This window comes from Trichechus manatus, unplaced genomic scaffold, assembly GCF_000243295.1.
Source record: "Trichechus manatus latirostris isolate Lorelei unplaced genomic scaffold, TriManLat1.0 scaffold00001, whole genome shotgun sequence".
Taxonomy (NCBI): Eukaryota; Metazoa; Chordata; class Mammalia; order Sirenia; family Trichechidae; genus Trichechus; species Trichechus manatus.
The window spans coordinates 22,793,811-22,808,019 of NW_004443937.1; the positions used below are offsets into that span (position 1 = coordinate 22,793,811).

Consider the following 14,209-nt stretch of genomic DNA (forward strand, 5'->3'; position numbering starts at 1 on the left):
AAGATTCAGTAGATTTTTCTGTTTATTCTCAGATCTTTTAATTGATGGAAATACAGAGTAGTTCTACAGATCAGTGTTGCTTATTCCTTTATATTGTGCTTTATTTAAATACACTGCTCTCACTTTTGTTGCTAAGTGTCTTTGCTTATGTGTTCGTGTTTTACTGAATGCTTGTACTCACAGACTGGCTGACTGTCTTTCCTCACCCAGGCCATCCTTGGAGCAGGGCATTATGTGTATGCAGACCAACCGGAAGAGTTCAACCAGAAAGTAAAGGAGATCTGTGACACCATAGACTGAGCACATAGACGGCATGGTGGGAAACCTGGTGACTGATATAATTCCTCAGCAATAATGAATAGTCTCCAATGAATAGTAAGGAATACAAAGGAAAAACCAGGCAGTCTTCTTGATTGTACTTTACACATGTTTTCTTTATGAAGTAACTTGCACATTTAAACCAGTTAGTGCCTTCTAGAAAAATGGCTTTCCTTTCTCCTACACAAAGTTGAAATTTACTTAAAATACTCGATGGAGTCTCCAAATCTAATAGCTTTAAATAAAAAATTATTTGTCCCTCTGATATATTAAAAAAATTGTAATTTTTCAACTGGAATATTTTCATTTCTGTCTAACTTTGCTATGTTGGGTACATTGGGTACATTTTATATTGCAGTCTATATTACCAATTTAAAGAAGGGATTTCTGGGTGTATTATGTTATATACTGTAAAGATGTACTTTGTCTTCTTGGCGTGTGTTTATCATGTCTAATAACTGATGGTTAATCTACATTCAGTGTGTTTTAATGTGAAAATTTGTCAGTTGTTTAGAACGTTTCACTTCATTTTTGAACTGTAGTGACAAGACAGGTTTTTGGTAAAAAGGAGGGGAGTAATCACTAGCATTACTTTTTCTGATTTTCCTCGTTCTATGTTACATTTTAGAAGTGATCTACCCTGACATAGAATCTGTAGCAACATAATTCCTTGGAACAATCTATGTGTGATATGATTCTACTCTTTATGGAAACATGACATTAATACTGCACTGGTTCGAGTACTGAAAAGCTTTAACTGAAAGTCTGTCCTTTTTTCCCCATTAGTAGTATTCTTTTCCATGAACCAAGATGCAACAAATAACAGATTTCCTCACTGAGGGGATGTTAAGACTGTTACTTTCTAGTAAGCTAAGTCATATCCTATTTTCATTAACATCTCACTCTTGTAGATGGGTGCTAAAACTAGATTACATTTTTACCACTAAAATAAAAATAGGTGGCGCTAATACATCTCAGTGTGGCAGAGATGAAAGGTCACACCTAGTTTTATTTTTAAAGAGTTTCATGCTGATTAAATCATTTTTATACTTGAAGTTTTATTACAAAATTCCATAAGGTATCACACTTGATCAAACTATTTGCAGTAACTATCAAGAATAGTACTTTCTTACTGTTTTAAAATGAGGAAGACTTCCTTGAAACTGACAATAAGCTCTGCATGACAACTGGCTGCTGAGAAGCCCCTCCACAAAAGAAAATTGAGTGGGGCTGTCACCAGCAAGGCATCTCTGCCTTACATTTTGCCTGACATTGCTTGTGTAGGAGAAAGGCGATTATGTAAATAAAAACAGTGAACCTAGAACAAATCATTCTTTAATGGTTTTGGCTGTTTGGTCAATTAGGAAATTTGTAGTTCTAAGGAAATGTAAGGTCGTACCACTGTTGATTAACTGCCAGAAAGACTTATTTTTGACATTATCTCCCCTACAAAAGAATAGGTAGATTTTAAAAAGCAGAATGAACAGCTTCCCAATGAACAGTTTGTCTCGCTTGTCAGGTTAACTAGGTTAGTACAAGAAGATAACCTGAGAGCCAAGAAGTGTTATCAGATATCTCTACCTTACGAACAAAAATAGCCTTCATTTTATAGTTAGTATCTTGGCTGACCAGATTCAAACCTATCAGCAGTAGAAATAATTTGGGTGATACGTTTGTATTTTTGTTTGACACAGTCTCTAGTTACCCTTGGTTGGCGAATGACAGTTTTAATTTGTGCGGGAAGATTTCTGCACAGGAAACATAGTCCCAGCTCTTGGAGGGAAGTTACTGGCTTCACTTGATAACGGGGTTTCTGGCCACAGACGTGTCAAGTGATCAGGAAAGAAATGTACCCAAAAGTCCAGTGGAACTTATTTTCCTACCAACTGAATTTGTTTTATTTGAAAAAATGTTGTCATAACTCTCTTTAAAAGTCAAATTTTACTTTGGGCTACAGTGTCTGTAATTTTGTGAAGATTGAACCCTCAGAGAAGGTCACAATCTTCCAATTTCTGAAAATACAGTGGGTGCTAAATGTTTTCTATTACAGTATTTCATCTTTGCTAAATGATGCACAATGTACTTTATTATACAAAATAAACTTTACTGTGACAGTAGTAACAAGATAGCTGTATATTTTCTTGAGTCCTTAGTATGAGCCAGTCTGTTTATAATTGTTGTTATAGCACCATGGGGCCAGTGAGTGTTCAGTAAACCTCCACTGGGATTCTGTGGGAAGGCTGCTTTGGGAGTATTTTGACTTCCAGACTTGCCCTTAACCTTTGTCCATGCATTCCCTAAGGATCACTCACTTAGTATGATGTCTGATTTCTTCCTTGTTCTTCCAGAGCTAATTTTCAGCAGACGTTTGCCTGGAGTTGGTTTCAGAGTATTATTTAGAAAACGCTTTTGAAATGTCTCCATTGATACATATTTTTTACATTTAAAAGGTCATACCTATTCCCAATAAAACAAGCAGTTTTTTCCTGTATCAAGGTCATTGGGAAGAATAAACAGGAATAGCCAGAAGAGCTCTAAAACAGAACAGTGGCGAAGGAGGGCTAACCCTACGAGATATTACAACATATTATCAACAGAAGTGACACGGTGGCTGCAACAGTGGGCTCAGACACACCGATTGTGATGGCACAGGACCAGGCAATGTTTTGTTGTATACGTAAGGTTGCCATGAGTTGGAGCGACTCAGTGGCAACTAACAACAACAACATCAACAGAATACAGAAAATCCAAGAATTTAGTATAATTAGCATCTCATTACCAAACCCGAACCCACTGCTGTCGAGTCAATTCTGACTCATAGCGACCCTCTAGGACAGAGTGGAACTGCCCCATAGGGTTTCCAAGGAGCGCCTGGTGGATTTGAACTGCTGACCTTTTGGTTAGCAGCCAAACACTTAACCACTGCACCACCAGGGCTCCAGCATCTCATTGGTGGAGGAAAAAAAGACCTTTAAAAAATGATGTTGGGACAAGTGCAGTTAACTATGTGGAAAATAAAATTGAATCCACTTCTCACACTGTACACAACGATGAAATCCAAATGGATCAGAGACCTAGTTGCAAAGATGAAAGCCTCTAAGTACTAGAAGAAAACAGGAGAATTCCTTCAGAATCTGGGAGAGGGAGATTTCCTCTGACTGAAAATCGAGAAGCTATAAAAGGAAAAGTTCGTCTCTTTGACTAAGTGAAAAGAGTTTCAAAAGACAAGGAAGAAAAAGCAAAATTATTAATAACAAACTGGCAAAACTATTTGAAACTTTTATCACAAAGGCCTAATATAGCCCAAATATATAAAGAATTTCTAAAATTAGGAAAGAACCTGAAAGAAAAATGGGCAAAAAGATAAGGACAGCTCACAGAAAATAAAGTGCAAATGACAGACATATGAGGGGTGTGCTTAATAAGAGAACTGCAAAATAAAGCTACTCAGATACCATTTCTTATCTGTGAGATTGCAAAAAATCCACATTTGACAATGCAGTCTGTTTGTTAGGGGAGAAACAGGCACTCTGAGAAGTACAAACGCTGATGGATGGAAGGTATTATTAGCTAGCAAAATTAAATACCCATTTATTCTTCAACCTCACAGTCCTCTTTTTTTTTTCTAATATTCTCTGGTGTTTTTGGTGAAAGTTTACACAGCAAGCTAGGTTCCCATTCGACAATTTCCAGGCAAATTGTTCAGTGACATTAGTTACATTTTTTACAATGTGTCAACGTTCTCTTTAATTGTGTTCTGGTTGTTCCATTTCCAGTACTCCAGTTTCCCTGCCCCCTTATCTTCTCATCTTTGCCTTAGGGTAAATGTTGACCTTTCGGTCTAGTGCAGATGCTTTTTAGTGTAGCACTGATCTTATGGGTAACATCCTTTATTTTGTGTGTCACTCTGCTGTTTTGCTAAAGGGTGATCTCGAGGGATAGTTTTGGTTCAAGGTTTAAAGAGTTTCTCAGGGCAATAGTCTCAGGGAGTCCTCTGGTCTCAACTGTCCCACTTAGTCTGGACTTTTTAAGATTACGAGCTTTGTTCTGCATTTTTCTCCCATTCTATCTGGGACTATCTATTGTGACCCTGGTCAGAACGGTCAGTGTAGCTGGGCACCATCTAGTTCTTCTGGTCTCAGGATAGATGAGGCCGTGGCTCATGTAGGCTATCAGTTACGTAGACTTGTTTCTTCTCTAAGATTTTTGTTACCTTCTTAATATTTTGCTCCTGATGAGTAGAGACCAATAGTTGTATCTTAGATGGCTGATCCCAAGCTTTTAAGATCCCAGACGCTACTCACTTTACTAGGATGCAGGAGATGAACTTTGTAAACTATATTATGCCAATTGACTGAATTGTCCCATGAGACTATAGTTCTAAGCTTTCAACTCTAGAAAACCAATCACAGAAAATGTTTAGTTGTATCTGAGGAGTATCTGTAGTCTCACAGTCCCACTTCTAATAATTTATCTGTGATGCACTGGGGAAAATATGAAGGGTGTATGTACAAAGATCTTCATTACAGCACTATAACAGCTAAGAACTAGAGACCACCCAAATATCCATTGATAGGGGATTGATGGAAGAAACTATGCTACGTCCATACAGTGGAATCTTGCACAGCTGGAAAAAGGAATGGAGACTATTTCTGTACACTGTTCTGGAGTGATCTCCAGGATATAGAAAGTGAAAAATGTAAAGTGTGGAACAGTATGTATGGTGTACTAATGAATGTGTAAAAAAGGAGACAAATGAAAAATATATATATTTGTTAGTTTTTTTTTTTTTTAAAGTATACCAATAACTTGTAACAGTTCCCTGCCAGTGGTGGGAAGGAAAGGGAGGAGCTGCGCAGGGACAGCAGCTGGATATGTATTCTTGCTTTGTACTTTTTACTTTGGGACCCTGTCAGTGTTTTCTATAATTTTTTTTAAAAGCACATCTTAAAACAAACTTAGCTATCAAGTTGGTGATATAACCACACGTAGAAGAATTACTTCAAGTAATTTTAAAGCCCAGCATTTTGTCTGCACTTTCCTAATGGAATAACGTCCTACAGACCAAAGAATCATGATGAAATCTTAAACTGCATTCAATTGTTTTATTTTTTTTAGCCATAAATGGTATTGGCAGTGTCAGTTTGAAACGTGTATGTATGATAAAGAAAATACTTATGCCAATGGAATTAAGAGCCAAGATTTTCAACATAAGAGAAAAGAGATACAAGGCTAAAATCAAGTGAAAACCTTGTAAGTTTACATTTGAACTGGAAATACAAGTCCTCTGATTTATTTTTCCTCTTTCTGAAAAATACATATTACCTAATTTTGTCCACTGAAGAGGGGTAGAAGCAATCAACCCAGCAGTAACGCCTCCTCCCCGCCACGATCCAGACTGTCTCACTAAAAGAATCCAGGTCTCCTTGGTGAAATGGCTGATTCCAGGACAGGGAAGGGACAAGAAGAGCACCTTGTGTCAGAAAGCATAGAAGCAATCAAAGCCAAGTCATGAAGGGACTCTCATTGGCCACAGATGGGACAATTAGAGCATCAGAAAGAATAATGGATTGAAATGTGAAATGTTTAAAATTTCATGAGGTCATATGATGAAAAAACAATGGTCACCTTTGAAGGTTACTAGGACACCAACCCATTAACTTGAAAATTGCTAAAAGGAAAAATAAACATTTATCCTGACTTCTCTGTGTATCCGGGTAACCTGATAAGGGAATTTTTTCACGTAAGAATCACAGCTAAATACCAGAAAAATGATAGGAAGTCACAATTTTGCCACTGCAATAATAGGAGTCCCTGGATGGTGCAAACAGTTAAGGCTATCAGCTGCTAACCGAAAGGTTGGAAGTTTGAGCCCACCAAGAGGTGCTTTGAAAGAAAGGCCTGGCGATCTACTTCCAAAAAATCAGCTGTTGAAAAACCTGGGGAGCATAATTCTAATCTGACACACATGGGGTCGCCATGAGTCAGAGTTGATGCCACAGCCACTGGCATGAAATAATGGATCTAGGTTGCTAAAAGCATTATGTTGACGGGAAACATTTTATTGGATGGCTCAGGCTGATACATCTGAACCCAGTGATCAATCTTAGCATTATTGAAAAAGAAACAAGCAGATATTACATGCCTGTGATGTGTTGCAGTAGCGAGGACCCAACACCAGCCATGACAAATTATTGCTCCAAAATAAATAAACAAAAATTGAACATGAATCTAATCACGCCGAGTTTGGAAAAACGGGATTGAAGAACATGTTAAAACGTTAAAACAACGTGCTAAATGCAGAATATGAGAAACTCCTTAGGAATTCTTCAAATTGAAGGTGTAAAATAAAGGTGGCGATGGTAATGGCGGGACTCGAAGATTAGACTTAAAAGACCTTGTTTGAGTAAGGTCAACTTAAAAAGACCTTTTTGAGACAATTAGAGAAAAACTAAATGGGACTTAGTATCATGATATTAAGGAATGATTAATTTTGTTGGGTGAAATAATGGTATAGTGACTATGTTTGTTTGTTTTTAAAGCCCTTATCTGTTAGAGATATATAATGAAGTGCTGAAGGTTCAAATTATGACTGGGATTTGCCTGAAAATACTCCAGAAAAAAAAAAGTCAGGGGGTAGAAATAGGTGAAATAAGAACAGGAGAATTTTGTTATGTTGAAGCTGGGTGATGGATACATAGGGGTTTAATGTAGGAATTTATTGTTCTTTTTCCTCTACTTTTATGCATGTTTGCAAATTTCCATAACTGGAACTTAAAGAGTAAAAGAGAATGTAAAGAGAAAGATTGGTGACTGCTGGTAGAGGCAACTTTTTCTAGGAGTTTCCCTGCAAAGAAGGGCAGACAAGTTACTATCTGGAGGGGGAAGCAAGATCAAGAGTAGCTTTGTTTATTTGTTTGCTTGTTTTTTAAGATGGAAGAAATAATCTTATGTTTGTAAGCCAGTGAATAACCCAACAGAGAAAGGGGGGAAATGATGATGCAAGAGAGAATGGTTGGAGTGATGTATTAGCAAGGCTAAGGGCAAATAGTGGCTGCAACGATGGGCTCAAACATAGCAATGATTGTGAGGATGGCACAGGACCGGGCAGTGTTTTTTTCTATTGTACGTAGGGTCACTATGAGTTGGAACCAACTCAACGGCACCTAACAACAACAAGGGCAAATAGGAACCCTCATACACTTTTGGTGGGACTGTAAATTAGGACAACCCCTTTGACAAGTCATTTAGCAACATATGACAAAATTATAAGTGCTCCACACCACTGGACACAGTGATTCTGTTTCCAAGATTCTATCCCACAAAAACACCAACAGCAATTTGCAAAGAAGTTTGCAAACAAGAAGTTCATTGCAACACTGTAATATTAAAAGTCTGGAGCCAAATATATGAATGGTTAAGTTATGATACATCCATGCACTGGAATATTATGCTTTAAAACTGAGGTCTGTAAGTGGCAATATGGAAAATTTCCAAAATATCTTTAATGAGAAAACCAAAATGCAGAGTAGTATTTCATATATATACATTTAACATATATTTAACAAAAAACAAAATACAGGAAAAAATCTTGGTAGGTGGATGTGCAGATCCAGATTAGGAGAAGGATGGATGTTCAATGTATGGAAGACTTTAAGTATTGGTAATATAGTAATGAAAACTGAGCTATGAAATTTATAACTGGTCTGTCCCTGTTCTCCCGAAAGTAGAAACACAGTCCCAACATGAAACTGTCTACTTCATCCATCCTCTTTTGCTTATACTTGTTGGAAAAAAAAAAACGAAAACAAAACCAAACTCGTTACTGTCAAGTCGGTTCCAACCCTATAAAACAGAGTAGAACTGCCTCATAGAGTTGCCAAGGATCGGCTGGTGGATTCGAACTGCCGACCTTTTATTTAGCAGCCGTAACTCTTAACTACTGCACCACCAGGGCTCCTTCTTGTTGAAAGGGACATGTGAATTAGAATATATTTATTTCTCTAAATCTATTTATCTCCATCTCTACCTCTACCTCTATTTCTCTCTCTCCCCAGCTCAATGTACCATTTTCTCTCTCCTGCTATTTCCTCTAAAACTTCTCCTTGGAACAAAATGTTGATAAGGTTATATTACTTTAACTGATTAGAATTTATTTGCCTGTTTTCTGCCGTAGCCTGGTTTTGGGGTCATCTCACTAGATTAGCTCCCAAATTTAAATTTGTTTAAAATTGTAATCAAGTAGTTTTCTAAATGACATGGGCAAGGAGTATTATTCCACTATATATTTCAATCCTTAAACAAAAAATTTTCTATATATTCACTTAAGACTTAAAAGCTTTCCATGAAGTGCATTAATTGTTTATTCTAATTATTGTAAATTTTTTACCCAAACATACTTTTTTTCTTACTAAAATACTGTATTCATTTTGTGAGGAGGGTCTATTGGCTGACAGACATGGAGGCTGGGAGTTCTAATTCTGGTTTGCTACATTGCGTGACTTGTCACGCCTGTCAGAGAGACAGGTGTGAAAAGCTAAATGATCGTGCCTATTTCCTCCTTGGTAAAATTAGAATGACATTTTGTCAAAATGACCAGAGTGGAGAGACAAGTACGTTGCAAACTTTACTGCTGTGGTTTCCATGTTCATTATAAGCTGTTTCTTAGTTTTTACCTATGAATGTTTTTATAATCAGTTACAGCAATAAAAACAAATGTTGAGACCAAGATGCGTGACTGGTATTCCACCTTGCTATGCCACCCAGGTTAATATATTTCTGCTGATTTACGAAAGCCCCAACAGATATTTAACATATCTATTCAAGACCTGGATCTTTCACATATGTCTAGTCAAGACTTAGATCTATGTTAAAGGTGTGTTGGGGCTTTTGTAAATTAGCAGAAATAAAGTAAACTGGTTGGCATAGGATGGTGAAATACCCAACAGATCTTTAACATAGATCCATTCAAGACTTAGGTCCCTGGGTGGCACAGATGGTTTGTGCTTGTCTACTAACTGAAAAAGGAACCCTGGTGGTGCAATGGTTAAGAGCTCTACCGCTAACCAAAAGTTCAGTGGTTCGAACCCACCAGCTGCTCCACAGGAGAAAGATGTGGCAGTCTGCTTCCGTAAAGATTACAATATTGGAAACCCTATGGAGCAGTTCTGCTCTGTCCTATAGGGTCACTATGAGCCGGAATCGACTCAACAGCAACAGGTTTGGGTTTTTTGTTTTTTTTTTTACTAACTGAAAGGTTGGCAGTTTGAGCCCACCCAGTGGAAGTGTGGAAGAAAGACCTGGCAATCTGCTTCTGTAAAGATTACAGCCAAGAAAACCCAATGGAGCGGTTCTGCTCTGTAACACTTGAACTCACCACCATGAGTCAACTTGATGCCATGGGTTTATTCAAGACTTGCAAATACTGCTTTCCACAGGGTGGGAGGAGCCATGGGGTAAGTGGTGATGCTGAGAGGAAAATATGGCAGAGGAGAGAGGCCAGACATGGATGACAGCTCTAAAGGGCCTGGTCCTTGTGCTGACCTGCAGGAACTACTGAGGGATAGCTGTCCTGTCTCCATGTGGCCCCCTTCCTTAGCAAAAGGTTTTCAGTGTTGCTCTTGAGGAGTGAAGCAGCTCCTCCGTACCTCCAAATGACCTCAGCTTCACGTGGCCAGCTCCTCAGGTCCCTGGCAGCCAGAGACAGATGCCATGCCCTGAAGCGCAGTCGGTATCAGCAAGCATCTCCTGAGCATGAGACAGGAACGGTGCCAACTCTCAGAGCAGTAGGGACCAAACTCTAGTGTGCCTAAGAGTCATGGAGGCAACTCGTTACAAATGTAGAGTTGAGGCGCTGCCCCCAAGAGGTTCTCATTCTGAGGCCTGGGAGTCTATGTTTTTTAACAGGCATCCCCAATACATCTGATACAGGAGTGTTGATTACTCAGTTTGCTTTGTTTTCGTCAGGCAGTTAATTTGGTTGGACTCAAACTAGAAATGCTATCCCTTGGCGACAACAGAAATCTCAGTTCAATTCTTTCATCCTTAGTCAGTTGTTATTAGGTGCCATTGAGTCATTTCTGACTCATAGCGACCCCATGTACAACAGAATGAAATGCTGCTGGGTGCTGTACCAACCCTTAGTCAGAGTCTACCCCCAAAAGACAGCCAGAGATTAAGGCAGAGATTCTATCCAGACTGTTCTCTCCTGTTCAGGATTCCCCCTCACTGCAGCAGCTGAGGTTGCCCGGAACCCTGCCTTCTGGCTTTTCTGGCCAGAAAGACCGATGTTTTTCTACCAGAGTTCTAGACTCTTTACCGCTTCACAGCCTTGAGCTGTGGCTTTCCCTCAGGCTAAAAACTATAAAAGAGTTGCTTTCTATTCCAAGGATCAATACCCCTTCCTGATCTACTTTGTTTTGTTCATTCTCCAGTGCCCCAGGGTTGTTGTTCCTTCTATACTGTCCAGTTTATGGTTATCTATGGTGGGTTGAAGAGTTCTGGCCATGCAGCGTTTAAAATGCTCAGCTGCGAACCGAGAGGTCGACAGTTCAAACCCACCAGCTGCTCCTCGGGAGAACATGTGGCAGGCTGCTTCTGTAAAGATTTACAGCCTTGGAAACCCTATGGGGCAGTTCTACCCTGCCTGCCCTTTAGGGTCACTATGAATCGTAATTGACTTGACAGCAATGGATTTGATTTTTTTTTTTTTTTAACAGTGGGTTGACCCCCAGCAGGATCTTTCTCAGCTGTACAGGAAGCAGATCAGACTTTGGGAATCACCAGAACACTAGAAAATAGTGTTCCTTTTGTACAAGCCTAAGACTTAGCTAAGTAGAGGCTTGCCTTGCTGGAAGTATGCTTGTATCTTATTTCTATACTTACTTTCTTCCCATCAGCCTACAGTGACCACAGATAGCAGTCTATAGATGTTACACTGTATTCCATAACTGTAAGTGAGAATTTGCCAATACAGGAAAAGTGGTGTGGTGTTTGCACTGCTTTTAGATAACAAGGCCCCAAACTTAGCTGAGAGGAAAACCAAATATAGCTTGCAGTCAATAGCTCGTCTGGAAACCGCCATTTCTGTCTCATCTATCTAATGCACCTTCCTTTTAATTTCCTCTATCTTTAGCTTTTGCTGGCCTCACAGGTATTACTTACCCTGCACACCAGTGATGCCAGAAGCTTTGCAACATGTTGGTTCACTGTCCCGGAGGCCTCTGCTGTCTCTGGGATTGCGTTACTACTCACCCTTCTGGGTGGAGCTGTGCTGGTTCATGGTCATCTCATTGCCCTAATGCTGTAAATTTTTATTAAGCCAACAAAAGCAGAATGATTAAATTCCTGAAACGTGCCAAATTCTCTTTAAGAAATCAGGAAAATTAGCAAGATTCTAACCACTTCAGACAGAGTCCCTGAGTAGTACAAGTGTTAAAGCACTCGGGTGCTAACCGAAGGGTAGGAGGTTTGCGTCCACCCAGAGACACCTCGGAAGAAAGGCCTGGCAATCCATTTACAAAACAATCAGTCATTGAAAACCCTATGGAGCACAGTTCTCTGACACACATGGACTCACCATGAGTCGGAGTTGACTTGAAAGGCAACTTTTTTTTTTTTAAAACAACTTCAGAGAGTACAGTAAAGAACTTGAATATTCCACATTACCCAGAACCCGAGGGCACCAACTATCGGATAAGATTGGTGAACAAGTCTGGACGTCAGCAAAAACCTTAGGGATGAATGTCTTAAAACGTCTACATTGCCGATGTGAACTTCTCATGGTTCCCTAAAACCAGCCCAGAAATAACCCTAAAAGGTGATGCTCCCAGTACACTTCCTCCATACCTCCACTCATCAATGCTGTTAAAGAAGGAATTTGAAAATAATGAGCGGACACTAATACGGGGTTTATTTACTACCCAGGGAGTTGAGGAAGTGGACTCTGGAATTCCAAAAATCCCAGTCCTGTGACCTGTAAATTGCTGCTCTGACATCTGCCTCATTGTTTATTAATCTTCAGCCCATGGGGACAGGAGCCAACCATTAAGTAAGTCAGGTGTCACACATATAACTACTGAGCAGCTTCCACTATCAGAGACACAGCTGAGAACTAAGGAAGAAGGAAGAAGGCCTGAGTGTCCAAAATAGATGCCAGCAAGCTTTGTGCAAAAAGCCAGTGCACTTCCTAGTTGTAGAGAAGACTCCGAGACCCTCCCTCAGAATTTCACTGCACTTCCAAATTGCTCTTTTTAATCTGCTGGGTGGCTTAGAATTCCATGTAAAAGTAAGGATTATCTGGTTCCTAACATGTTTTCTGGGAGAGAGGCCAAGCAGCCAAGAACAGCGAGGAATAAGCTGGTTCATTTTAAAATAGTTGTGAGCTTTTTAACTTTTCATGCAACTCTAACCATAATGGCCTGGGACAGAACTTCCAAGAGATCTAATCTTGTGGGATAGCAGTCAGGCCCCCTTCTGGTAATGACTGGGGTTAAAAGGATACACAACAGCATTGACCTCAAGATGAGGTTGGCAGAGAATATACGATTGGGAGCCTTGTGTGTTCGAGGAATGGAAAGAAGGTCATCTCAAATGTTCGGAGGAAAATGGCATCCTGTGGATGAAGATGGGAGTAGCCGATCAGAGCATTAGAGCATCGCACTTTTACAAAAGATGTCACAAATAACTTACTTCATCCTTACTACCTCTTCTGTGTACCTCATACGATTTTGGCTTTCATCCTAAGGGCCACAAGTGGATATGAAAATGTAAAGCAGAGAGTAGGAATGGGACCAGATATACTTGAAAGGAAACTTCAAAAACCATCTCCATTTTACAAAGGAGGAAAATGAAGCCCAGAGAGGTTAAGTGACTTTCCCAAGATCATGTAGCTTAGTGGTCAGCCAGGACACTGGAACTAAAATAGTCTTACTCCCTTTAGAGTTCTTTTATTTGGGCCTCCTTCTGCATGATGTTGCCAAATACGATAAATAATAGTGTAGAGTTTGCTTACCATATATTAGCATGGGTAGGGTCTTTGTGGAAAATCACAGACACGACAAAGGTAGCTGACTTCGTCGTCTAGCCAAGTTTTGATTGAGATCTCACAGAGCTACCAGCACCTTAAACCAACCAGTTGCCGTTAAGTCAATTCCAACTCATGGTGACCCCACATGTGTCAGAGCAGAAATGTGTTCTATAGAGTTTTCAATGGCTTGTTTTTCTGAAGTAGATCACTAGGCCTTTCTGCTGAGGTACCTCTGGGTGGACTTGAACCTCAAACGTTTTGGTTAGCAGCCGAGAATTTAACCATCTGTACCACTCAACACCTTCGCAAGACGGAATTAGTTATGTTCAGAATTATGACAAGTTACTCTATGATAGAAGGTGTTTGCACAAAGGGTGAAACAATGCAGGCCACCACTGTATTCAATGCTACAGAGAATCCAGTTAAGAAAATGAATAAGGTATGGACTCTTTTACTGGGCCATAAGCTATTTGGAAGCATATTTCTGTCTGTTGTTCCTTGTGTACTTTTGTTAACTACACCTACTCCTTACTTACTATCTCGTTATCCGATATTTTGCATTTATGACAATAGTAAAAAATCTACTATCCCTCTATTTTGTCCATTAATGACATACATTTGGCAGTAATGGATGCTGAGTTGCGAGGCGAGAGTAATGCTGGCTGCGATGGTTAAGGTTATGTGTCAATTTAGCTGGGCCATGATTCTCAGTGGTTTGGCAGTTTCGTAATGATGTAATTTGGCAGTTATGTAATGATGTAGTCATCCTCTATTTTGTGATCTGATGGGGTCATCCCCCATTTTTGCATAATGCCAATTTTCGGAAAACAACCTGGTCTTTGTAACCTAACCATGTCGATAAGT

General features: G+C 39.6%; 1 protein-coding gene across 1 annotated transcript in view; it reads left to right on the forward strand.

Annotated features, from left to right (window-relative positions):
* The window catches only part of ABHD5 (abhydrolase domain containing 5, lysophosphatidic acid acyltransferase), a 32,292-nt gene extending 30,904 nt beyond the window's left edge, over positions 1-1,388 (forward strand). Inside the window, exon 7 of the mRNA XM_004368441.2 lies at positions 211-1,388. Coding sequence (XP_004368498.1) covers positions 211-300 — 90 coding nt within the window. The 3' untranslated portion in view covers positions 301-1,388. The remainder of the gene's footprint in view (positions 1-210) is intronic.
* Positions 1,389-14,209: the final 12,821 nt, after the last annotated feature.